Source organism: Anabas testudineus, chromosome 12 (assembly GCF_900324465.2).
Source record: "Anabas testudineus chromosome 12, fAnaTes1.2, whole genome shotgun sequence".
Classification (NCBI taxonomy): Eukaryota; Metazoa; Chordata; class Actinopteri; order Anabantiformes; family Anabantidae; genus Anabas; species Anabas testudineus.
In genome coordinates this window covers 2,077,998-2,105,785 of record NC_046621.1, presented here as the reverse complement: position 1 = coordinate 2,105,785, position 27,788 = coordinate 2,077,998, and the positions used below count along the sequence as shown (strand labels likewise).

General features: G+C 38.2%; 1 protein-coding gene across 10 annotated transcripts; it reads right to left on the bottom strand.

The window, feature by feature from the left end:
* Positions 1 to 1,529: 1,529 nt before the first annotated feature.
* On the bottom strand, positions 1,530 to 26,944 carry slc4a5b (solute carrier family 4 member 5b). Of its 10 annotated transcripts, none has more exons than XR_003298625.1 (30): positions 26,874 to 26,931; positions 25,033 to 25,207; positions 22,262 to 22,337; positions 21,588 to 21,806; positions 18,335 to 18,464; positions 17,963 to 18,123; positions 17,460 to 17,615; positions 17,165 to 17,272; positions 16,424 to 16,479; positions 14,445 to 14,602; positions 14,279 to 14,366; positions 14,041 to 14,195; positions 13,036 to 13,161; positions 12,767 to 12,941; positions 12,517 to 12,650; positions 12,249 to 12,429; positions 12,015 to 12,105; positions 11,424 to 11,482; positions 10,687 to 10,878; positions 10,155 to 10,268; positions 9,761 to 9,874; positions 9,267 to 9,428; positions 8,539 to 8,717; positions 8,322 to 8,394; positions 8,163 to 8,231; positions 7,837 to 8,010; positions 6,738 to 6,902; positions 5,776 to 5,866; positions 4,715 to 4,767; positions 1,530 to 1,612 (listed from the first exon to the last, which is right to left on the bottom strand). XR_003298625.1 is itself a non-coding variant. In XM_026356133.1 (29 exons), coding segments are annotated over exons 3-29 (3,396 nt in total). In that variant the 5' UTR covers positions 22,326 to 22,337; positions 25,033 to 25,151; positions 26,874 to 26,944; the 3' UTR covers positions 1,574 to 4,765. The 10 variants fall into 10 exon arrangements, 8 of the variants coding, with proteins under 8 accessions (XP_026211918.1, XP_026211917.1, XP_026211920.1 ...); XR_003298626.1 differs by having other exon boundaries at positions 1,574 to 3,199; positions 3,394 to 4,767; XM_026356133.1 differs by having other exon boundaries at positions 1,574 to 4,767; positions 25,033 to 25,151; positions 26,874 to 26,944.
* Positions 26,945 to 27,788: the final 844 nt, after the last annotated feature.

Here is a 27,788-nt window from a genome sequence, read left to right as displayed (position 1 = left end):
CTAAAGTACAATTAAATGTATTATAAGTATATTAAATGCCACATTTGCTGAAATTGGTAGTGGGTGAAGTACTCTGGTCCACCACTTTACTAAAGTAAAGACCTTAACCCAGTTTAGAAATACTTCTATTACAAGTAAAAGTCCTGCATTCAAAACTTTACTTATACTGTTCAAACGTTTGGACTCATTACACTGAAATTCTGACCAGTTTGATGTAAAAGTAGTTTTTACCACTGCAGCTTATGTTTTTAAGTGTTAACTGAAATTTTAATATAAATATATAATTACAGTTCTAACAAGTCTTATTATCAACGGATCTGTTCAGTTTCTAGATTCGTTGGTTTAGAAAATATCTGAAGACACAAAAACTCATCACAAAGCTGATTTTATCACTTAAAAACTGTAAAAGATACTTCGTCAGTGGTAAAACATGCAGTACATTGACTTTACAACAAACCTGTGGACAGTACTGTGTTTTATTTACTAGTTGTTTCTAGTTACTTAGATTTTATATACTATATACTTTAGGTGACTTAATTGTTGAGTGATCTACAGATTTATTCATTAACTGTTCAATGAAGTAGTGTTTTTAAATGTCTAATCTGGTTTTACCCAACATTGACACATAATAGATTTTTTATCACCAGTACTGTAGCTTTAGTTATTAGTGATTTGCAAATTTACTTGAGTAAATATTCTTAGTTACTTTGCACCACTGGCTCATTTAATATCTGTTATCAATTGTAGTTTTCTACATAAATACTAAAAAAAAACTAAACTACAATTGAAAGTGTTTAAACGTCTACCACTCACTAGAGACAATAATCTTCTGCTTCATACATAGTACAGTTATTTAAAGTATTCCAGATTAACTGTGAAACTAAAATCTGACATTTAACATCTGATCAGATGAACATGAAGGACTAATCACAGCACTGAGCACAGAAGAGAGTGAAAGGCTGTTTTATTACATTTCCATAACTCAAATACAACAATCACAGTCTTAAGAAAGAAAAATATCAGCAGTAGAGCGTCTAACGGGTTCAGAGTGGGTCGTACATTTATTATTAACACATTTTGGTTGTTTCTTTCTGTTAGCGTCACTACAGGAAGTGCACAGGTATATACTACCTGAGAGCTCAGACACTTTCAGGTTGGGGAGCTTTATAATTCTTAAATCTGATAAAAATCAGTGTGGAAGAGCACTTTTTGTTGCAATTCAGCTTTAAAAAGCGATTTTAAACCAATATGTGGCAGCAACAGGCTGATTATTAACAGTATGCAACACTCTGCACCTTCCCTGTGTGTGTGTGGAGGTTGTGTTTACAGGACGGTCTCGGCACAGGAGTCACTGTACTGAGCGTGCAGCTTCCGGTAAAAGTCTCTTTGTATTTCAGGTGGCGTCTGGTCTTCAGGAAGGTAAAGGGCGTGCTGGTGTGTGGGAAGGAAGCCCGGCTCCTCGCTGTCCGACTCCACCTGGATGCTGACCTGGGGTGTGGGCTGGTGAGATGGCAGGTGAGACGGCAGGTGTGGCGACGTGACCCTGTGGGTGAGGCTCGTCTCAGAGTGGCCAGGTGAGGGGGGGCAGGAGATCTTCAGGTGCAGAGTGATGCTGAGGAACAGTGGTGGAACCGGCCAGGTTACATATTACTCTCCATGTTACACAGGGGCCAGTTTATTAGGTACACCTGTATAAATCCTCCTTCATGAAGGTGATGTGCAGTTTGTTCTGCTGCTGGACTGTACTTCATTAAACAGGTACTTCTGTGATTTAAAGTGGTGGAAAGTACAAGTACCTTAGTGAGAAGTAAGTTCCCTCCCCATTTATATCAGTGACAACAGGCTAACTAACCAGATGAAGTAGAAACAGAAATACACTGATTTAAAAGTATAAGTGCAGTTGTATTAACATATGTAAAATTATAAAATTAATTATGTAGAGTGAAGCCTGCGTTAGACTTTTATGTAATATTAGAATCTGTGAAACATTTGAATGTTTGGTCTATTCTAAGTATTCTAAAGTTAATTACTTCCTATACGATGTGGTAGTTATTTAATATTTAAGAGTTACCAGACTGGAGATCTAATCATCCATTAGTTTAACTAAAACATAAATTAGCATAAAATAAAACACTCTACTTCAAATTAGTTAATTTCCACCACTTTACGTGACAGAACCACCTCGTCACTTTAACGCAATACAGTTCAACAGCAGCTTCCAGAATCGTAGAGCTGAATCAACACATGCTGGATTTAACCATTATTTTTTTTAGCTTGCTGTACCTAATAAACTGACAACTCGGTGCATAATACACAATACACAAAGTGGGAGTTCTGCAGCTTTTAGAGGAAGATTGTGTGTGTGTGCTTATCTGGCATCACTGAAGGTGCAGCGTGTTACAACAAAAAGTCGATATTGGTTATGGATAATTTTACGGCCTGTACACTCTTAGATGATCAGAGGAGCATCCATCACTGTTAAAGTGCTGAAGAAGGTGCTGTTCTTCTAACAACTAAAGCTTCTAACAGGAAAGTTTAGAGGACATAGACTAACATGTTAAGAACAAGTTATTCTTTGGCTTTAAATCTAACGCTTTGTTATGTCTCAAAAAGATTCTAGTCCAAGTAGAGAACAGCTGTGTTTTTCCCCATTGTTTTGATGCATTTCAAATTACAAGCTTAAGCAAAAAACTCAATGTTTCAAGTCAATTACTGCAGATCATATTTTCCCCTCTGCTGTTGATCTGAAGCTAACAGGAGACTCCAGGAGTCTGAGATGGTTAGTTTTCCCAGACTGTCTATGCATGCAAGTTGCTGCAGAGGGAACAAAAAAAATGGGGAATTTAGTACTGAGAAAGTAACTTTGGAAGATATTCACTGGACTAGTTTTAATGCAGTTAAATACACAAAACAAAGACTGTAGATTTTGTCCCGTCAGTTACACTAAAATGTTTTTAATGTCTAGTGTGAGCAGGAGAGATGATTAAAGAAAAACGTACACAGTTCAGGTTTGGTTGCTACAAGTGTTGTTTTAAGATAGATCCTTCAGGGAATACAAATACAGATGCATCAGGTCAATGGAGAAAAACTAGCATCATCAATATCATCTAATACTTATGCTCTTTATTTCCACCTGTTGCAATAATCTGCTGAAAAGCAGATAGCCCAACAGCTCTGCCCCTCCTCCAAAAAAGATCATCTAAAATAAAACCAATTGAAACGGCGAGGCAGGTTATTTGTAAAAGAAACAACCAAAATCTTTAACACTGAAAAACGTCATCGATGAAGTACTGGTAGAAGTATTCTGAGTAAAAGACTGAAGCTGCATTCAGTTTCATCCACATCTGAATTAAACTAAACAGTTTTAACTGAGTTAGTTTTAAATTGGTGTACCTAATAAACTGGCAGCTTTAATAGACAGACACTGGGTTGAGATGATTCCTCTACTGTCACCATCACAGGAATCCTACACAGCCTCCATCTGCACAAGTGCTGCTTTTGCAGACCTAGTCGATATGTGTTGTTATTTTATCTGCAGCTCAGGAATAACTGTGGGTCAACATAGATTAATGAGCAGCATCAAACGTCAGTCAGCTGTCTGAAAACTGACAAATAAATACTGTATATTTGACTATGTTAAAACATTCTGAAGCTGAGCAGACACTGTGTTTCAGAGATCTGTGAGCTCACACTAGATTTGAATTGGCTTCATGCATGGTCAGAACCTGACACTTCTCTGCTCACACTGTATTTGTCAATCAATTAGCCACAGTGTGGTACTCACGCTCAGTGTAAGCATGAAGCTCGGACTTTGAGAGCAAGGAGAAGTAAAAAGAATGTGAATGTGCAGATGGCTGGAAGATGTCCTGCCTGTTCTCCAGCATGTTTTAGCTTTATATCAGTGTACAGTCTCAAACTGTCAAACCGTTTTAGCCACAACCTGTAAAATGATTTATGAAATGCCAGGAATCTGCTCACACTGCACATCAAACCACATCTAATGTGGCTGAAATCGATGCTGTGTACGATGCCTGACAGAGACAGCAGTGACACATCTACCAACAGCAGTGTCATTAAAATAGGAATTTTAGACATTTCATCCTTTGTTGCAGTTTAAATGACATGAAAACATTATCGTGTCTCTAGATGTTCGTCTTTCTAATCTTGCATGTCTGCCTTTTTAAAAACTTACTACAGACAAAGAAAAAACATATTTACAACAGCCATTAAAATCAAGCTATAAAATAATTATGACTCCACTTTTCTCTGCTCGGTTTGGTGTTAAGAAAGCCGGTGATAACAGACGGTGCCGTTTTCATTGCATAGGCAGCAGCAACAACTAACAACTAACCTCTGATTCATTGTTTTGAGTGGCGGTTCTGAATGCCGACCAACAGTATGTACAATTTACTGAACATTAAGTTCCTGCGCTCGTGCACTGCATCGTACACAGTAATTTCTGTGCAAATCTCTACTGTACAAGCTCGCAATGTAAAAATAATGTAAGCAAAATAATCTATGATCGAAAATAAAATATCTAAAATCATGATCAACATACATTTAAGTTCAAGTGATGCAGCAGCAGAGAACGGAAGAGAGTGTGTGTTTCTACGCTTTAACTATGTGTTTGGATGTCTGTTGTCCCAGGACAGTGTTTGTGTCAGGTGAGTAAATCAGATCACTGTAGGGAACGTGCAGCTTGAGCACACAGTACCTGCGGTCTAGTTCATTTTGGTCGGACGTGACTGTTGAGTAAAGGTTCGTCTCCTGTAGGAAAATACACAGACACAAAAAAACCACATGCACAAAACAAACACAAGCACACACCAGTGTTTAAACACGTGTGCAGTTCAAAACAAACACACACACACACACACACACACACACACACACACACACACACAAAGAGAACTGTCAGACTGAATTTTCATCTGTTGCCTGATCTTCACATTAATTTCATGACAAACAGCTCAGCTTTAGGTGAAGAGCTTGCTCTGCGTCACTGACTGTATTATAACTGTGAAATACACTGTCCGTCCAAAAAGTCACCACCTGGATTTAACTAAGCAAATAGGTAAGAGCCTCCTATTGGATAATTACTGAATGGATGATTGTTTTTCAGCCAACAAGTTATTTAACCCTAACTGATGCAGTGAGTAGCTTCTCATTTCTTAAACAAGGAAAAGATGTTAATCTGTTGTTTCAGAAAGGTCAAATTATTGTCATGAATGAATCAAAGAAAACATCTGAGGAGACTGATGAAACTACTAATGACCCTGATTGACCCTGTTCCAGAGTGATGGGAGCATCAGGGTAAGAAGAGAGGAGGTGAAGTGATGTACCCATCATGTCTAGTGCCCTGATGAATGCGTGCCATAATTGAAGCTAAAGGCGGTCCAACGAAATATTATAATAATAATATCTGTGACTTTTTTTGGACGGGCAGTGTGTATTTAATATTGTACATACATTGGCTGTGTGTTTACAGCCACATCAAATATGTGATTATTTGTAATTTAGAAAGATCAAACTATTATTTTAATTAGTTGCCAATTAAACAAACCCTTAAAGTTGAATATTCAGAATTGCTCACAGTCACATAATTAGGTTGCTTGTAAAGATAAAAAATGTTAAATACTGCAAGTATATAAAAGACAGTTTATCCATAGTTCATTTCATTAACACTTCATCTGCCACATTTAGTAAATGGCATCAACGTTTTAAAACACAAATTAAACTGACACAGGAGGTGAAGGAGACAGTCGGTGTACTCACAGTCAGAGCTTTGGTTCTTAGTGGGGGGGTCTGTGTGGGGTTCTATGACCTCCATAGGAATCTTCACTGGAGGAGGGACAGAGCTGTTGGGCTGAGTGACGAACAGAGAAAGAGGTGGACATGCAGGACAAACTGGGATCTGAATGGATACGTTCTAAACTTTTGTTATTGTCAAACAGTTTGTTCTTCTGTCATAGAGCTCCACTGTCAGAAACTCTGCACTGGGTGACATGTTTCACACACTGAGAGAAATGACATGTCCAACCACAGCTGTGTTAAAAATGTCAGGGAAAAGTAAATCAAAATAAATCTGCGTTATTTATTCTAGTCGAGAATTTCCTTGCATTTTGCTGCGTCGTGACAGCAAAAAGAAAGCAGGGAATCCAAAATCTACAGGTTCACTGACTAAGATCTAAGGATCCAATCTGATCCACATGATGGACGAGTGAAATGCTTCCTAAATTAACTGTTACATGTTAGTTTTGGTCTTTGTATTGGATTTGTTGTGACAATAACAAAATCATAGCACCAGGCTCATCTAATAACCAGAATCAGAATGATCAGTAGATAGCACCAGTATCCTTCAGTTCTGTTTTTTGGATGAGGACGAGTGGACACAAATGGGGACAAAGATGTTAATAGACTGTCTCTACAGAGTAGGAACACAGTGAGAGGTAGACAGAGACACTGAAAGAGGGATGGACAGACAAAATGACTGTAATAAGTGTTATACAGTGCCTTTTCAGCAACACTGTGGGACAGAGAGGAGAAACATACAGTATTAGTCAAAAAACAAACCCAGGAACGACACACCCACAACAGATGGAGTGACACACATTTAAATACCAAGAATCAACCTTTCCTTCGCTAACCTGGTAGCTGTATGTTTGACAGTAACTGTGTGTACATGCACAACGAGTACTCTCGAGTTTTACGTTTGCATTTGTGGACATGTCCCTCACCTCCTCGTCGCTTTCTGCCTCTGTCGCCTTCTTCTCTTTCTTCTTCTTCTTCTCATCCTCCTTCTTCTTTTTGTCTTTGTCTGGCAGGATGTCGTCCAGCCAGGCCAAGTCATGTTGTGAGAACATCAGATCCAGAAGCTTCCGTACAACCATCAGACCCAGAATCTACACAAGGTGCAAAGACAGTTCCGATTTAATAAACAGGAGTCAGGTCTCACTTTATGTTTAGAACCTCAAGAACTGATCAAAGCCTGGATTCATGCACCTGGGAACTTTCAAAGGTATGTTGTCCTACACTGACTTAACATCAGTACCCAGTTTACTTTGCTTTAAACGTCCACAGGGCTAACAAGCTAATGAAATTTATAGAGTTACCGTCTTTCTCCTGGAACCAGATCACAGACAATTTAAGTAACTCAGCAGACATATTAAGAAACTTATTGTGATATGTGATAAAACCAAGCAAAATGGCTTCAAAATTCATGTTAATTAGAAGACTCTCGTCTGTACAATGTGCAGTATATACAAGTTACAGCATCAGTCAGATAGTTTAGCATGAAGAGCAGAAATAAAGCAAAATGTTCCTTTGAAGTTTGGTTTCATTCCACAAACTAGTAGCAAACTCTCCGTTTGCCTCGTGTCGACGGCAAATGCACTTCAACATTAATTTTAACTTTTAGACTTTGTATAGATCCTTTTGACCTCTAATGATTGTACTTTCTCATTGAACTCTCTGTGCATTGTTTACACAAAGTAAAATAAAGTATCTTAAACTGAACTGGGTGTTTTTAGTCATTTCAGTCTGACTGAATCAAGTTTTGTGCTGGTTTTCCACGGCTCAGTAGCTTCTTGTATTTCTTGTTATCAGACAGTAATGGAAGCCTGTGCGGTTTTGCAGTTGTTTCCCACCTAATACACAGCTTGATGAATTGTACGAACTGAGTAATACAGATCTGGCACTTGCACAACTCCATTCTCCTCTGACCTCTCTGATCAATGTGATGCTGATGGATTTGTTTATTGGATACTGTAGCAACAAAATCCCAGCACGAGTCTTGTGCAGGTCTGACATGCTGGAAGCAACTAGTAACACACTTACCATTACTGGGAAGACGATGGCCAGGAATGTGGACTTGAGGATCCAGAGAACAGCCAGGCAGATGATCTGGACAAGGGTGAAAAGATGGACGCGTCTCAGAGGAACGTGACGCAGGAAGGAGAAGTCTGGTTGGTGTTTGGCTGGCATCAAATACAGCTTAATACGCTCCCAGAACTGGAACAGAAAGATACAGTAGATGTTCTCTGATGTTGTTTGTGCTCAGAAATGTCAAATATATGTTTAATTATCAGAAAATTAAATGAAACTAATTGTTAGCTATTACAACACGATTGGGGTAAAATGTGGACATACAACACATAACTTACCTGGATACCACTCAGTGAGGCCACTCCCATGTAGAGGAAAACTCCATACAGGACTGGCATAGGGATGTACTGAATTAAACAGAACAGCAGAAAGGTAAAGTGTAAAATAAAAGCAGTGAGAAAAAGCAGCATCGTGTAAAACTTCATCAGCAAACTGACCTGGAGGATAGGAGCCAGGAAGACTGAGAGTCCAGTCAGAACAAACACCAGAATGCCTGTCAATCTCTGCTCCCTGGATATGAATGATCATGCAGTGTAATAATATTAATGTAAAGAGGTAGAAAAAAAAATCACACAAACAAAAACAACAAATAAAAAGATGCACCTGAAAGAACAAGTAAATAGACCTTAAGAGAACATGTCAGCATAGTCTTACCTTACTCCCAGGAACTGTGGCTGCTCTCCAGGGGCACTGGACTCACTCTCCATCTTCAGAGAGTCAATGTGCGCGATGGAGATGACAGTAGCAGCTACGTACCAGGGCAGACCCATAAAGGAGCACACAGCCATCAGGATGCCCACCCAGAACAGGTCCAGGTGGTAGCCACAACCTTTCTGAAATTGGATACCATAACAGGACTGAAATGTTTGAGGAAAATGATCAACTCCACCATACTTAAGGTGACTATGAGTGTTTGTGATGTGCAGCCTTCACTTTTCATTGTGGACGCATCTTATATTTTTAACATTTCTTTACCAATTCAGGAAACGTCTTAAGTCGGAAAGCTGCATAATTCTATACTGCAAAATTGGAGCTAAAAAATATTCAGATATTAAACAGTATTAGTGGTATACTTCACATTACTCATTAACATGTAAAGAGAATTATAAAATTCAAAAGTGAAACACATTAATGATAATAAGCTGCCCAGTTAGGTTACACCTGATTTGACTTTAGCATCAGTTCCAGTATCCTGGAGGTCCTGATTCTGAACCTTCTTTAATGAACAGTGCACTTCTTATTTTTGTTTTTAAAAATTAAAAAGTGCTGTTTTTGGACCAAAATGCAAGATACAAAAAAATACAAAAACAAATCAGATGATCAGAAAACAGATCAGTTTTTTTCATAAATCAGTTAAAGCTGAGTAAATTTCCTTTGCAGACCTTCAGTTTGTTTTCCTTGCGGTTCACTATGACAGCACTGATCTGCTGGTCCATGAAGATAAGGATGGTGACGAGGAGGGCGGGAACAAAGCTGGCCACATGCCACCACCAGGGGTTTTTACCAAACGGCATCACCAACCAGCCACGGTCAGGACGCGTTGGCTGATGAGATACACACAAAAAAGAAGATATAAAGGTGTGATATAAGATATAAAGGTGTGCAGGTCAGATCAAACAGTTCACTGCACAAAACCACTGTGGTAACAGCTGTAGCTAAAACGTAACAGTGCAGTGGTGGAAGACGTATTTACTTAAGCAAAAGAAACAAAATGGCACAGTGTAAATACTGCATTACAAGTAAAAGTACAGACTTAATATCATGTGGTGGTTTCCAATGAGAGTAAGCTATGAGATAAATTAAGTCTGATAATCAATACACATGCAGAAGTGCAGTCATGACATGGTACAAATACACACATAACTGAATCAATTACCTTGAACTCAGTTGGAACGATTAGTTTAGGTGTGTCTAACCCCATCAACATATCCAGACCCACAAAGGACATGATTGACATGAATATGGCAAAATCACTGATTAGCTTCCTCAGCTACACCCACACACACCAAGACAAAGGGTGGACAAACAAAGATGTGTAGTAGGAGGGGAGACATGGAAAATGGTGCAAACATAAAGAAACAAAGACAAGAGAAAAGAGAAGATGGTCTGTAAATGAATCATTAATTTGATAAATAAACAAAGATTAAAAAAGGACTGATTTGAAATTAAGAAAAAAAAAAAAAGTTAATTCATGAAAAAAAAACATGCAGCCGAGCGCTGGATTCAACGAGTTGGGGAATGAGGAGAAACATATTTAGGGAGGAGTGCACCTTGATCTCTGTGGGCACGTGCAGCTTGGGGGTGTCTAGCTCCAGCAGGTAGTCCAACCCACAGAAGACCAGGATAGCAATGATGATGGCAAAATCGCTGATCAGCGTACGGAGCTGGGGCACATTCAGGCACAGCGGAGGAGAGAACATGGGAGAGGACACTCATGTACAGATATGGAGGTTTAGGGGTGCTACTTTAGATAAGGAGAGGGAAACTGGGCAGCGATACTCGGCAGAATTACAAGAAAAAGCTGGTGATATTCTGTATGCTGTTGTCATCAAATCTGTCTGTCGTTAATTTCTGAGACGTCCTCTCTGTCAGTGGCTCATTGACATAAAATCTGTATAAATATCTGGAAGTGTCCAGTGTGTTTTTGAGCAATAGGAGAAATAAGGAATATCACCAGCCTTAGTCTTTAAATTCAATACAAGAATTCAGCATTTTTCATACATAACCTTTTGGAATTTAACATCATTAAAGCCATCAGGTACAATATTTGACTATTTCTGCTAAGGTGTTGGGCTGTCTTACCTTTGTAGGGAAGTAGCGGCTGAACTTGAATTTCTTGAGCGAAATAGTCATGGAGTAGGTGCCAAAGAAGAGGATGAAGGACATGAGGGCCAGGTCAGGAACATACTTACACGAGTTCCCTACCAGCGCCCCACCATACTTCACACACTCTTTCTTACTCAGTTGACTCCAGTCCACGTCTGTCAAGTTAAACTAGAAAGGCAGGAGAGTGTGGGAGGAGGAGAACAGTTACAGGGTGGGATGGGGGGTTGAAGACATGGAAAGTTGTTGTGGGGACAATTTCGAATTGGATTGGTAGAGGAGTGAAAATGAAACAGACAAAAAAAAGAGAAAAGCGATAACAGAAGAAAATAGAATACAGAACACAGAAACAACAGCACCAAAGCTCTGTTCGGGTTATCTCCTTACTGTAAGACCAGACCTGTAATTGTCAAACATTGTGGAATCACTGAGAGATTCAGTAGGTGTCATCGTACATACAATGAAGTTGAGGTCGTACCCAACTTTCTTAGATCAATGTCACAGGGTGACAATAAGCTCATTACTGAAATCTCCATCTGTAGGCATCTTAAGTCAAACTTCATCCCTTGTTTGGTGAGATCACTACATAAACAGTACAAACCCAAACAAGCAGAGATGCAGTCCAGTTAAATAACAGAAGGGGCAGCTTTGATCCAATGAGAAATAGGAAAGATGTTTGTGATGTTGATCAGAAGCTTCTGTCTTTTGCCACTTACCAGCAGAGTCATGTTATCATCTGCGAGTGGAGCTGAACCATTAAATCCCAGGTCAGACGCTAAACCACAGGTCAGAAAAACAACAATGAAGGATGAGTAACATGAGGTAAAACATTCGGAGGTAAATATTGTTGAGGGGCCTGCACAAAGGTCTATAGATGCATACTCACTTTTCGAAAAGCATCCAAATATGAGGCAGAAACAGACAAGATGTACAAATCATCACAGAGTTAAGACCAAATATTTGTATCTATCCACAAAGATAACTAATGTCTTTAATTAATCTGTACACACAAAATATGTAAACCCGGCTGTTTATGATTTTAGGAGGAGTTACAAGGCTGTTTCTGAATGATAACTGATTTTCTGTTCGGTATTTAACTTCTCATCTGACTCTAAAAGAATGGTGAACTATCGCTTTCTGTATAGCTAACATTAGTCAGGTCCACTTCTGAATATTTTATTGGCCAAATCGGTCCCTGAAGGGTCAATTTATGATGTCATCAAAAGGATCAGATTTTATTTAAACACCTTCTTTGAAGCTATCAGAAAACAAAACATGAAAAGGATTTTATAAAAAACAACACTCACCCTGGTCTGGAGCGACACATTCACATTTGTAGGCTGTTATGTAGTCAGGCTTGAAGCCACGGTTAATGGGGTAATAATTAAAGGCTCCAACCTGTAGAAAACAAACAACAATTTTTTCGTTTACAAAACTTCATACTGTATCTTAAATGTTGTGCATGTACACACTTTGTGTCTGTGTGATAATGTGAAAGAAATGTGGTGTTTGTTCATTTCAAATAACACCATGTTACGCACCATCTTCTTAATGGCATCGGAAATGAATATGAAAGAGATGAGGCTGGAGAAACCCTCCTCTGTAAAACGAGTCATGTACTTGATGATGTAGCTTGCATCTGAGACTACCAACACAAGACACTGGAGACACGAATGCAGGCCGATCCACAGACGTAACTCCATATAGTCTACATCACTGCCCCTGTGAAGACAGAAAGTGGTTGTATCCCCTCTTCTCTGGTTGTTAGTGCTGTATCTATATGTACGCAGCAGCATGTCTAAGTCTTACTTGGTGAATTCATAAAGCAGTTTTTCAAAGATGAGAATGGGTCCAGTAGAACTAAGGATGATAAGAGGTTGTCCACCAAAGAAACAAAAGACAGCTCCTGCTAAAGCAGTGCCCAGGAAACTCTCCATCACACCCTGAGAGAAAAAGGAGGGACAGACAGAAGGACATCAATTTACCTCGGGTGTAAATTGTCATATTCACCCAATTCTTGACTATTTTATTACGTGTCTTTCATCAGTGTTATGAAGACCTGGTAATTGTCAGTAGCATCCCCTAGCAGTCCTCCAAATGTAATGGCATTGGTGATGCAGCCTAAGTAGATGAACAGCACAGCAGAAATGGACTGGATATGGAAGCCATCGTAGATATCGCTACAAAACCATGGGATCTTCCTTTTAATGTCCAGCCATAATCCACCACCAATCCTATTAAAATGAATTAAAACATGATCGAAACAAGAACCTTTACATTACTGGAAACCGTGACATATAGTCTACACATATAGTGGTCCTCTCAGACCTCCCAGTAAATTTCAACTCCTCTCCGAGCTCATGTTGAGCTGGAAACTCTTCATCTTCTCCTGCAGCCGCCCCACCAGCCGAGCCATTCATCTGACCCAGCTCATTCAGGTTCAGCACCGACTTCCTGGGATGAAGATAATTGAGAAAGACAATTACATTGGTCCGATTACTAGTACAAGTTAAACACTGGTACTGGTTCAGCTTGAAGGTGCGGTGCATAAGATTTAGTGGCATCTAGTGGTGACGTTAGACTTTGCAATTATTTGTCAAGTCAGATGACTCAGAGTTCGGGTCCTCTGTGAGAATGTCTAAAGAGTTTTTCCTCTCCACTGTTGCCTAGTGCTGCTCAGGTGGGATTGTTGGGTTTTCTATATAATGTATTGTTGTACTGTTACATTCCATGAGGTCTTAAACTTTACATTATAAAGTTCCACGAGATGACTTGTTGTGATGTGTGAAATCTTACACACTGCATATTTATTCTTTATTCAGCCATTGCTCTAAGATATGATACACGAGGAATCTTCTTCATGAACTTATTCTTAAGCTGGAAGGACGAACAATACTCAGAATCACTTCACACTCAAACAACTTGATGCTATTGCATTTCCTCCATTGCATCTTACAATAAAGAGAAATTAGATTATTTTTGCTCAGCTTGACTCCAGAGTTAAAGACAACTGATCCAGTCAGAAATGTTAAACTTCCCAACTGACTTAGATATAGGCTTCAGCAGTCACAGCAGGGCAATAACTAAATCATTATTATCTCAAACTAATTGGAATTAGTTTGGTGTCTTTGATGTATTAATTCCTCTACTGCACATTTCTTTTAATGAATTTGGAGCAACTGCTGTTCTGGCCCGTTACATTTATTACTTTTCATTTATTTTATCTGAATTTATGTTTAAATTTGTATTGTGTTCTTTACAGATATTCTTTTTCACTACATTTGAAAGTAGCTGTATAGTTAAACTGTATGTGTTGTATGTTAGTGCACATGCCTCATTTCAGCCGACGGAACCTTCTTGGGAGGTTCGATGCGTATTTTTGGGTCCCATTCCCCTGGAGGGAGGACAATAACCTCATCCAGAAACTCATCAACACCTGCAATCAGGTCTTCACGGTCCCTCGCTTTGTAGGCAACATCACTGAACAGCTAGCATGAAATATAGAAATGAAATCAATACTAACAAAACTGAAACTGTGCTTAAAACACGTGTGGTGATGGCAGTCACTTACATCATCCACCATGAGCGTAGCGATAGCTCTGCCAATCTCGTTGTAGGACTTGGTTTTGCCAGAGGGACCCAGCAGGATGAACAGAAACCTGTCAGAACAGACAGAAGGTTAAATGGTTTATACATTTAGGACTAGAGAATGACAGAGGAAAACATCAGACACTCACCTAGTGGGCACAGGGACCTCAGTGAGGCCTCCCAACGTTGTGGCTTGAGCCAAACGCACAAAGGAGACGAAAGGTTTGTCCAGAAAATCAACCTCACCAATCAGGACGTTTGAAGCTTCGGCATCACGAGGAATCTTCTTCATGAACTTATTCTTAAGCTGGAAGGACGAACAGAAATGGGTAGACGAAGGGAAAGCATAGAAATCCTGTTCATATTTTGTTGTTATAATTTATGATTAAAATCAAATGGTTGAATAATTACATGATATTTGGCTCATATATTTATCTTCCCCACAGGATGAATTATAATAACTGTGGTGAACCTCAAATACTAAGGATATTCCTATTAACCCTAGCTATACATTATGTTCAGTGCAGATTAGTCAATGGTTGCAAGCGATACAAGATAGGGAACATAATAAATGTGCTGCTAAACATCATCATGTTAATACTGCTATTGCAAGGATGCTAGAATGCAAGCAACATCTTAAGATCCAACAAAAACTTTATAGAGCCACTAGCATGGCAGCAACTAGAACCTCTTCTGGTGCACTCTGCTTCCTCCTACTAACCACGGAAGCACGTGGCAGTCGTGTGGTTGGTGCTTAAATTAAAATCGCTTCATAATCTGTTAATGCTGCTTTCAGAGTCAATTCACCAACTGGTTTTCTTTCTTCTGGTCCAAAGCAATCATAAGCTAAACATTTCATTATCATATACTATCAACTGATCAAGAATAATCTACCCACTGAGTCAAGCAGTCTGCAGCTATAATGTAGTGCATCAAGTCACAGTGCTATATTGCACCAGTAGAAATTATATGTTATTATGCAATGTATTCAAAGACCAAGCGGTCACATGTATGAGTTAATGTCTTTCTCGCTTTGAAGTTCGTTTGCTGTTGTTACACTGGATGAAGTGAATTAAAACCTCAAGTTATTACATACTGTGGCACAAACTAAAAAGAGAAGCAAGTGACTGGAACTGAAATATTCTTCATTGTCACACTTTTTGTGGAGAGATTCAAATAATTAAGCTTGAAGAAACAACAGAAGCTTAGAAATCTGCACAGAAACACAGTCGCAAATAGAAACATGCACGCATGTACAACATAATTTAACAAATTCCCACCTCAGCTACCAGGCTGTGTGGATTAGAGGGATTAGTTCTGACAACGCTGTATACTTTCTCATAAAACAAGGCTCAACTTTTTATAACACAAACAGCAACATGAAAAGCACACACACACTAATGGTAAGAGAATATGCCCTTGTATGCCTTTTGTTAACTGTGTACGGAACTGAAACGGAAACAATCTATTGTAGTTATTTTCCCACAGGCGACAGGAGATTAGCGGATTACAAATCAATAACAACACAGATAGTGTCTCTGTGCACAACTGAATGAGAAGAATATACAGATAATAAAGGGACATTGCATCAATTTTACAAAAAATCTGCTTCAAGACTGTGACAGTTTACTTTGAACATGCCTTGACAACATAGTCAAACACACCCACAATATTACTTTAGATTGAAATATTGCTTTTTTTTTTTTTCCCCCACATACTTCTTCTTGCCACTGTATCTGTAAAGCTACATACCACCAAGGATTACATGTGAAAAGATGCCAGTGTGTGATTTGGTTGGACTGACCATGTGGTTGTAAACAGAACATAAATTAATGTTAAAACAGCTGTTTTAGTTATGAATAAATATTGCAGAGTTTACACTAAATAAACGTGTTTCACATGAACATGAAGAGCTTTTCCCACTTTGATATTACAAGGATTTATGATGTTTGTTCTAATCTCATCTCGACTTTGCTGACAACAGAAATAGAGAATATAAAGTAAATATAGAAACCTCATTATTCCGGGTCTTATGAATGCTTCTTTGAAGCCCATTCCATGTGTACAAGTACCTGTAGCCACATTCATACACATCACACATTCATGAAACACTGAACATGACAGTTACCTGGTCTGTGCTCGGCGTGTCTGAAATATCATTCATGCTTCTGCTCTGGGCATGATCTGTAAATGAAGCACATTCTTAATTTTGATATTTAAAATAATCACAGCTGTGTATCAAAGGACATTTGTTTTGTAATAACAACAATGGCTAATTTATTTTTTCATATGTGATAGAACCTTCATGACCAATTGTTTCTGTGGAGGATTATATTCTAATGGCTCATTTTCCTTTTCCCTCTCATACAGATTTGGAAACAGTCTAAGAGCGAGAGAACAAGAACATACCACACAGAGGCCAAAAATACTTTCATAATCTCCTTCAGCCAGATAGATTCACAAAAGAAATCAGCAAAGGTACACACAATAGGAACAAAATCTCTTAAATAAACATGTTATGTTCACTACATTGTATTTATGGTGAGTATTACACACACACACGCACACACAAAGCCATCTGTAGTGTTGAAATCATGCAGTGGCTGGGACTTAGTTGGGATCAGTGTTGATTAAAAACAAAAGAAAGCAAAGAACTTAAGAAAGTGAGAAGAAAGTTTTTTGTAAATGGCTGCAAATACTACGTGCATTTGTGATGGAAAATGTACTAAGATAGTATAGAAAAGGAACCAAAACAACACAACCCACATCAAAAATGGGAGATGAAATAAGAAACGGAAACCGTTTCCTCTTGAGTTTGAAACTGTGCATGCTTGCGTGGTGTGTTGTGTTTTGTTGTGTTTAAACTCACGCAGGCGGCCAAGGCTGCTTGACTGCCGAGAGCGTAGGTCTTCTGTGGAGCGGTGGATCCCAGAAGCTGAACTAGTACTACGACTTAGATTGACCTGAGGACTACGGTCTGAGAGGAGCAGCAGCGGCAGATGTGAAATCAATGAGCACAGAAGAGGTGATTTTAATAGGAAGGGTGATGATGGTGATCAACATGGCAGAAAACAAAAGGAAGCATAAGGATGTAATAAGAAGGTTGAGTATTTTGGTGATTGTTGACTGGAAGCTGAAATCACACACAGACAACACAGACTTACTGGAGGCAGTGTTGGATGACTTTCCTATGTCTGCCAGCGAGCGGTGGATGGGCTTCTTGGTCTGGTGACGATGCTTTCTGAGCAACACAAAACTGATCTTCTCTTTCAGATCCGGAGAGATCAGACCGTCAGCTATCTGCCGATCCACGATTTCATCTACAGTCAAAGTTTACAGCACAGCTGAATTTATGAGAACAACAAAGGTGATTTTTGTTTTGGATTATACGATTTACTACAAATAACTACATTTTACCATTTTTATGCAATGCCAAAGATTTTATCATTAATTTTCTACTTTTCAAGTAGCTAACCAGTTAAGTACAACACGGAAAATGAGTTACTGTAACAATTAAATTTAATCAAATAAGAAACATATAGGACATCAACTCTTGTCTGGGGGGTAGGAACTCTATAAAAAAATTACATGTAATTTGCGTTAGCAGCATTGACGTGTTTAGTTCTGATCTACAGATACAATAGTGGAGAAATTCTGATGGACTAACCCACAATCTGTGGCAGTGAGTATCCCTCCAGGTCAAGCAGAATGCTTCCTGTCTGCAGACAGGTCCTGAGCTCAAACAGGCTGTGGAGGGTCAGCGTGGAGACGTGAGGCTTGCTCCATCTCTCTCCTCCCTCCTCCACCTTTTCTTCAAACTTCACCCACCTACAGAGAGTGTTAACAATGTTCGGTAAATGAGCTGTGTTAAAACTGTTTTAAGAGACACATAAAGACTGAACCAGCAGGATCTTGTTACGTCATTTAAACTATGGCTCCAATAACATGGTGTTAATGTCCTAAACCATAAAAAACAACACTCAACCCCCAAATCCTGAACTAATGAAGCCTTTGACACTCAGAATCCGGCCGTGTGTACCTTGCAGACTCTTTCCACTCTAATTCACCCCCTTCATGTTGCAGTGTGTCCATCTCAGTGAATATTGTGGGTGTTGGGGAGCTGTCATCTTCTCCTAGTATGTGACGCAGTCGTTCTGCAGCAGGCGACACTACAAAATGGATACCAAATCAGAATACCATTAAATCCACATGTAAGCCAAGTCCAAGTAACTAATACACAGTTCCCTCCAATAGTGTTTTTGTTTCTGAGCTTTTCTTCACAGCTCTCAATACCTTTGTCATCAGCTGTTTTTTGTTTCCTTGGCCGACTTACTTTATGTATGTTGCTCAGTACACCACAGGTTTCTTTGTTCTTTAGGATATTCCAACCCTTCTATAAGGCGAAACGTCTTCAAGAAATCATCAGCATGTTAATGTTGTCATTATGAGCATGTTAGCATAGTGATGTTAGCACTGATGAGTAAAAGTACCTTCGGAGAGTCACTAGCATGGCTTTAATCTTGTTAATCTACCAGTAAGGCTCTGTTCAGTCCTTAAGGTAGAGTAATAACTGCTACTTCTGAGGGCCACAGCACAAATGTAAAGGAAGAAGTGGAATTTCATGGACAACAGTCCGTGTTGGATTAAAATCCAGGACATTACAAATTAGACAGAATGTGTTTTTGATCACTGAGTCAATAAGGCACCCCTGGAGAATTGTTTGACACCCAGACGTTGGAAGGAGTCAGACCTAATCTAAACAATTCCCATGACACTTCTTTAACAAGCGAACAAGAGAGTCAGGTCTTCTAATGACATTCTGATAGCAATGTTTAATCTATATGCTGGGAACTTTTTCTAATTTTACTTTGAGCAAATCAATCTCCATTAACATTTAAGCCTGGGGCATTATCCACTTGCATCACACCACTGTGTGTGTGTGTGTGTGTGTGTGTGTCATTAGTTTCCTGTTGCTCTCCCAAAAGCTACAAAAACAGAGTCAATAACACACAAACCAACTGACTGGGATTGCCACAAGTCTCAAATGATGATGACTTCTATGCAGAGAGAACAATTATGTAATTTAGGTTAACTAGAGCATGGCGCATGATATTACATTACTTAAATATTTTTTCATAAATAGGCCCAACACATAACAAAAATCTGTTTTCAGAAGTATCTAAACTAAGCAAATTGCATTAGTAATAAAGTAGTGGAAAACATTTCTTTTCAGCTCAGAGTACAGTATAATAAATTATTAGCAACTAGTGTTCTAGCCACAGAACTGGAAGTTAATGGTGGTTAATAATTTTACGCCTAAACTGCTGAGGAATAAGAAACACTAGCTTTAAGATGAGACAGTTATTTTGTGTTTGTGGCTGCTGAAGACCCTGGCAAAGGTTCATCAGGTTCACTGAGCAATGCTTTAGTTTCATGTGACAGAAATGGCTTTAATTGAAAATTGCATTATGTTGATAGGCCAGTAATATCTTTGAAAAGAATAATTTAAAAAAACAAGACACAAACAGTAGTGCAGATCTATAATAATAAGATCATGATATTATGAAGACTATTTCTAACCTGAAAAGTTTGGGTTTGTGTTATTACTACTACCTTAATCCTAGAAAATTGACTTTTCTTACTTTGGTAGCTTAAAAAAATGTTTTGGAAATCCATGCACAAAACCCACAAATAGCATGGCATGACCTACCAGCAGGGATCTTACAAATGCAATGTATTTTACAACTAGTATAAACTAACCGTGAAAATAAAAATAACTTTCTACTATTGCTTAACATGCATGCATTTCCTCTCTCATTTTGCAATCATAGAAAATGTAAATAAATGCCATGATACTAGAATTAAATTCTTATCATTAGCATAGCTATTAACCCTTGCTTCCATTTTACAGTATTAATCTACTCTCCTTTTTAGCTTTTTTACCTCTCTTATGCCACCTTTACCTATTTGGGAGCCTGTTAGGGTCCAGCGTGAAGCCATATTCAAGTGAGCAGAATCCTTGGGTTCCTGCATGCTCACTAAATCTTCTGATATGAGACAATAAGACCAGCGTTGACTAGAGAGATCCTCCGGTGAGCTCTAAGCTAAAGAATGAGCCGTCTAGCTTCCTGTCCTCGTCCTGCAGTCAAGAGTCCTTAGATCACCACTCCTTGCTCTCCACCATGAGTGGAGAAAACGTGACACACTTTCACTCCTTAGCACATGCGTCTTTTCTTATTGTTTCTCTGTTCTTGCTGATTCAAAGCTGTCTTCTTTGGGTTTTATTCCAAAGTCAGTTCTGTTGCTTCAATTAACCATAGTCGATCTAAGTGGTCAGGCCTGCCCCATTTTCTAAGCTGGAGCAGAAATCCACTGAAATCTCCAAAGAACCACAGTCTTTAAGAGGGTTGACACACACCACAGGGCCTTCTAGCACACTCTTCACGGGAATCCATGCACACACACACACTCATACACACATTCCAAGAAAACACACTTGCAAGAAATTTCTACTACTGCTCTGGTGACCTCTCCAGTTCTGTATCAGTGCAACTAACTTTCTGCCTCTGGCCTTATGTTTTGGTGTTCTAATTTGTTATGAATCCTGACTAAAAAAGGTAAAGAAAAAAAAAAAAGAAAATCATAGCAGACCACACACAAAACACTCACAATCATCCAAAATAACATGCACACACAGCTTGGAGTTCCTCAGCTTTAATCAGCTTACAGGCTTCAGACTTCGTGGCCCCATGGGAACAAGGATCATGCTGCAAAATATTCATCACATATATGCATGCACCAGCAACTTCTACCCTCACCACACGTGATAAATTAAGGCAGACCTTTGACTTATCTGTCTAAAAGCATAAATACAGTGTGGATTATTAACAACGACCACATGTTTGACAAGTTTTATCACTGAAAAACTGAGTGTAACATGATGAACACACTCGTGGACGCCCAGCAGAAGGTAGCTTTGGAGGGATGCTTCAGACCAGTTAACCATTACTGCTATTCTACAGTTTTTGTGTAGATTTTGTATGATTACTCTGATTTAACCACCACACTATGGCCACATTGTTTTGTTAAACTATTCTCTCTAATTCTATTCTCGTTGTGTTTTATAACTTCATTAGTTTTGTAGAGTTTTATTTCTTCTTATTCAATGAAATTGTTGGGAACAGTACTATTCTGACGTGTTGTTATTTGGCTTTTATTTACTTTTAATTATTAAGGTTGAGAAAACATTTTACAGTGCACATCTTAAATATAATATACCTCTAATTTCTAACCTGTTGGGTCAGCATGTTCTTGATGCTCTGTACTCTCCTCCTCATCATCACTGTGCTCTTCCCTGTCGTGGCAATATCCCCGGTGTGAGTGGTCACAGTGTGTATGGTGATCATAGTGTGTGTGCCGCGTGTCACGGTCAGCATCACCAGCATAGGAGCGATGTCTGCGCCTTTTCCGTCTGTGTGAAACTGGAACACCAATGTAGACTGGCTGAGCCTCTGAGAGAAAGACAGAGTGAACATGCAAGAGCCAAATCAATACAGTAACAGCTTGTGGAGAAAAAATGAGCTGCTGGGCTGCTATTTACTCTCTGTCCCTGCAGGGCCCAGGTTTACCGTTTGGTAATCTCATTAAATACTAATTAAAGCAGGTTTTCATCATTTAAGTACAGAATCAGCTGAAATAATGGTCTGAAGTCTAGATTTTGACATAGCTCCTTTCAAGGAAAAAAGTCTGATTAGCACAATTTCTAGTGCACAAACAATGTTGATTTATTATTTGACATTTACTTTTTTTAAATATTGTTTTTTGCATCTTATACTGTGTATAGTTATGTATACTGTGATAATATCTTAACTCAATTTCCACACATTTAACCATGAACAAGTCAGTTGCCCACTTTGTCCTGTTGGTAATCCAGCCTTAACTGCAAGCTTAACATTTTCATTCTCACCCTCATCATCATCATAGCGCCTGTGACCTCTACTTCTTCCTCGCTGCCACTCATGATGATCCATCCTGAAACAGACCTGCAGAAAGGATGAAAAGATTTATAAAAAAAATAAATGATAAAATAGATGCATAGAGACAGGAAGAGACACAGAGAGACCATCATCACTTTCTGCATCATTCTGATACAGAAACCAGAAATAATTCATAACATATCTCAGTTAGTTCTCTGTAAAGATTTCTGTGGTCAGGGAATCCTCCCGGCCTTACAGTGACTTTTACTGTACCATAAGAACTGCCAGCCCACGTGGCACCACATGTGCAAACCCATGTGCCACTGTAACCTCAACAGATCAATGGATGACCTAGAGGAAAACTCAATGGAAATCCCCAGCAGCTCTCCAGGACCAGACTAAAGCTCGGAACGTGGGAATCAAATGAAAACTGTTTAGAATTATTATTATTATGTTACATTTATAACTCTATTAATACCAATTAAAACCTGACAAGCAAACATTTGTTCATCTTACCAGCTTCTAACTCGTCATTAGTAAATGATTAATTAACCGTAGAGTAATTATAACTTTGTGGCATCCTTATTTTTTGTTGGTTATAATGAAAACATTTCCTGCTGTTCTGCCACAAAGATATTAAATATGAATGAATAAAAGGGAGTAATCTACAAGATATAATAAAAATCCAGACATGTTCCTCTAAATGTTAGATGTACATGACAAACTGATCACAGTGTTCCTGTGTGCTCATGATGTAGGTTTTCCCCTTTCTGAAAGGGGGGGGGGGGTTCTAGGCTGATCGATAGTTGTCATTTCTGATGACTAACTAGTCCCTGAAGCCTGATCACTGACTGTGAAGGACAGTCACATGGAGGCAGTTATGCAGACAATCATTGATGCAAGCAAATGCACATGCCCATTATAATGAGAAGCATTTTTTGCCTACAACATACTGAACATTCATCAACCTTTCAAAAGATATTAGTGAAATATGTGTTCTGGAAGAAGATGCTTGTTGAGTAAGGTAAGGGATTTACTGTAACTACTGCAGAACAAGCACTCTGAGCCTTCTGTGTTTGTCACAGAACAAACTACATTGACTTTACACTGACCCATCATTACAAATTCAGACACCTGCCAAAAAAACTTGTTCACTTATGAAGGGATATTATTTCCAAACGACATTGACACAAGTGGCATCTGTCATGGACATTTATCCGACATGGCACAGCTCCCACTTAAAATACTAAGGGCTTTATACTTTTTACACATGCGCAGTGAGTGTTATTCAAATATATTATTGATGCTGATTACATCATGTTGACTAATTATTTTTCACAGTAATAAGTCTTACTGTACAATCCTGTTTCTAAATAAAAGGACTTCACTTTATTTTTTGCAGTACATATTTGTAATATATGTATATATGCAAATTGACATGCAAACAATACTATAGGAGTTTGTTATTCAAACATCAATATATGAATTCTAATAGAACGCTTACAAATGATAAATCTCCTGAAGATTTTCTCTGTTTTTAGAAAACTAATAAATAACCAAATCTAAATGAAAGGACACAGATTTAACACCAAATATTTTCAAAGCGTGACACTTTTCTCTATTTTTAAGTTTAAGACCAAGGACACAAACACAATATGACTGTAGTGCACTATTACAGTACACAGTTTTGTCCAACATCTAATGATGCTCCTCTTATATTTAAATTAATTCACCAGTTCAAATGAGAAACCTCATATGAAGGAATCAGTGATTCAAATTCTACCTGACAAACAGAATTTGCAGACAGCTTCAAATCAACACCAAAACATACTTTCAAATACCAAACACCAGCAAAAGAATCATATCAACCGACACTGTAAGAAGCAAACTTTTAAATAACAATGTCTTACCTGTTTTGACTGATGATGCAGAGAAAGTAAAAACCTGCAATTTAAGAAGTTTTACTGTCTAACAAAGAACAAAAACCCAGAATAGTACAGTGTTCAATACTGTTCTTTATATAATCTATAGAGCAACATGAAGCAGCTAAACTCCAGCAAACCGCTCTCAATGGCTGTACAGACAATCTGATTATTGAGTATTGGATGAAACTGGACTGAGTGTGTGATGGTAGGGGTTCAGAGCTGTGTGCAGATTGAGTAACAGTGTGTAGAGAGTGATCACGTCTCTCTGTGGGTTATCCATCCATATTTCCTCAGGCTTCTGTTTTGTCACAACCACTGAAGCTAATCTGTGGTGCACAGTAACTAAGTACTGTACTACAATTCTGTATTACATTAACTTCTTTTCCAAGCAGTATTTAATGCTACTTATTCTTCTACTCCACCACATTTATCAGACAGCTTTAGTTAACAGCAGTGGGAGAAGTACTCAAATCGTCTACCATAGTGTAGAAATATTCAAGGTATTAGCTAAAGAAATGCTCCAAGTATGAAAAGTAAAAGTACTCTTTATGCATAATGGGTCTTTTCACATTAATGAATAGGATTATTGGATTATTATTCCTGCATTAATGTGTTTGTCATTTAATGTTGCCATCAGTAACGATGGAGCTGATTTTAACACTGTTGTCATGATCATATATTTGAATCTGTTAATTATACATGCTGAATTTCAACAGAGATAAATTTACACTACATCACATTATTAATCGTTTTAATCTGAAAAGTAACTAGTAACTATAGTTATCCCATAAATGCAGTTGTGGCCTCATGCTAAATGTACTGTATCTGAAACCCACCTGAACTGTGGCAGCACGTCACCACTAGATGGCTGTAAATGAACTGGTTTCCTTTTCCAGACCAGCAGATGGAGCAGTAAACGATCACTGCTGGTGCTTCCCACATACTGGAGCTGTGTCTATAAATTAGATGCATATTTCTGGATTTCTGATGAGTTGCATAAAGATGATACAACTGAAAAAACAAAAGCAAGGTGTAGCACTTCACTTTAAATTGTTATCACATTTTTATTTGATAAAATGTGCACTTTGTACGCCAATCGACACTCAATATCCCATAATACCAAAGTGAAGATATTTTACAAATCTTTGCAAATGTAATCTTTATTAAGAAAGTATCCAGACCATTAAATAAGTAATTTACAGAAGCCCCTTTGGCATCAATCATAGCTTTGAGGCCTGGGTATGTCTCTACAAGCTTCACATACCTGCATTTACACATTCTTCCTGACACGTCATCTGAAGCTCCACCAGACTGGACAGGAAGTGTCTGAAATGTCATTTTCAGATGTTTTATAAGCCTGAACTTTGAGATGATCACTCAGTCACAGACATTTTCTGAAACTACAATTTTGCTTTGGCTGTTTGCTTCAGATCCTTGTCAAGCTGACAGGTTTAGGTCTCATCCAGTCTGGGGCAGGTTTTCTTCAACAACCTCAAGGAGTTCAGCTGCATTCATTCCCCCTTCAATTCTGAGCAGTTTAAAACCCAGAGGACTTTGTGGAAATTGCCAAATTAAAGACAAAGTGAATGAACTTCTGGAGCAAATGAATATGTTAGCTGTTATAAAGGACAATTTAAGTAGAAAATGTCATTGCCACAGTTTAATTAGCTCTTCCAGCACCAGACAAACAAATCTTTGAAATAAAAACCAGTTCCTACAAACATGGCCTTTGTTTAGACATAAAGATCCCTGAACTAACCAAACATGGGTAGTTCAAATATTCAGCGTTTACTTTCTCTTCTCTGAACATTGTAGTTCAGTGTGTAGGTCAGGTTCAGGTCAGGGTCAGGTCAGGACCTGTTATGTTGATGTTTTCTCTGATCTGCAGTGTGAGTGGACCCTGGTTTCTTTAGCAGTGGTCCTAAAACAAAATGGTGATATTAATATGCTGATCAAATATTAAATACATTCAACTCACTGTAAGACCTGGCTTCATATGAAACTGTGTAATTTTATCTCCCCAAACGTTAAAATTAATTAGATCTAAATGCACCATTAGTTTATATTTTTACAGTTTTGACTTTACCTTGTACTTTACTTTATTATACTGGATATTATTAACTTGTCAGTAAACTGAAGTCGGACCACACAGTTATACAATAAATGACTTTCTGCTACAAATGGAATCTAATGGTAAAAATGTGCTATAATGTAAATATGTAAATGTTAAATAATTAGGTTTCACATGTCACCATGTTAGTTTGACTCAGACAGAAGCTTTATTATCTTTTACAACTAAATGTATTTTAACAGATTACAGACACAACACGTTTTAAAATGTACGTATAAGTAAGTTAAGTAATTATGCAGAAAGGTGCATTTTATTTTTAGGTTAGTTACTAAGATACCTAACGGCGCTGGTAAAGATTAATAACATTAATAACAACATCCTGTGTTGCTTAGTTTGTTTAATGTTTGAGTCAAATAATTTATATGGATCTGAATTATCTTAGCTAACGCTATCACCTTAAGGCTGGGAAGCTGGTTAACGTTAACTAGTGGTTTTACTACTAGCATTAGTTGTTAATAGGTAACGTTCCAGCTCTTTATTAAATACAACTAGTAACTTAAGCTATAAAATAACTGCAGCTGAGTATAAAGTTTAAGATGTATTTACCTCTGACATGTCCAGTTTAAGTCCAGCACTGGAGTACATGTGCTCAGCTAACTGTTACTGTCACCACCAACCGTTTGTCGTTAGCTAACAAGCTTGTTAACGTTAGCTCATATCGTTTTAGCGTTAGCATAAACAACAAAAATCCACTCACTGGCTAATAGTTATTAAAATTGGCCAAATTGAGATTCATTTAATTTTCTGGTAAACGACAATATCCCAGAAATTCATTAACTTTATCATAGATAAGTTCATTGTCAAGCTATGGGCACCAAAAACAAATTTTATTTCACACTATTTAAGCTAGCTTGCTAGTGGAAGCCATGGAGGGAACAGCTAACCAGACTCCATTCGTTTTCTTCGCCGTTTTAAAATCCGCTGATCACAGACTTTCCTCCCCCTTTTGGACATTTATGGCACTTTAAGTTGTATATGTAGATTCTCAAGACAAAATCTAATTCACTATTGAATACTGAATGATTGTTATGGATCAGTACATTCTCTTTGCCATAATGTTGACCTTTTAATATTTAACCTGGCCTGTATTTGACTTCAATCAAGTTCAACAGTAATCAGTTAAGAAAACTGCAGATACCATAAGTTTAATTTAGAAAATAGTGCCTTGTGCAGATTTACCAAATGAAAGACTTTAAAAATCACAAACGAAACACTTTAATAATTGTTTTCACATTATTATTATGGTGAAAGATTAATATTTATTGACATATGATACATGATGTGTCATACTCCTCCACCACTGCAGGAAACATATGTTCCAAATATTGAATTATTCCAACATGAACTGGTGAATAATCGCCTCAGTCGTCTTCCTTTAATTTCTGTCATTCCAACACGTTCATCCATATGGAGGATGGAACGTCGTTCTAAATTCCTGGTTCCAGTTTCCTCCCTCTGGTG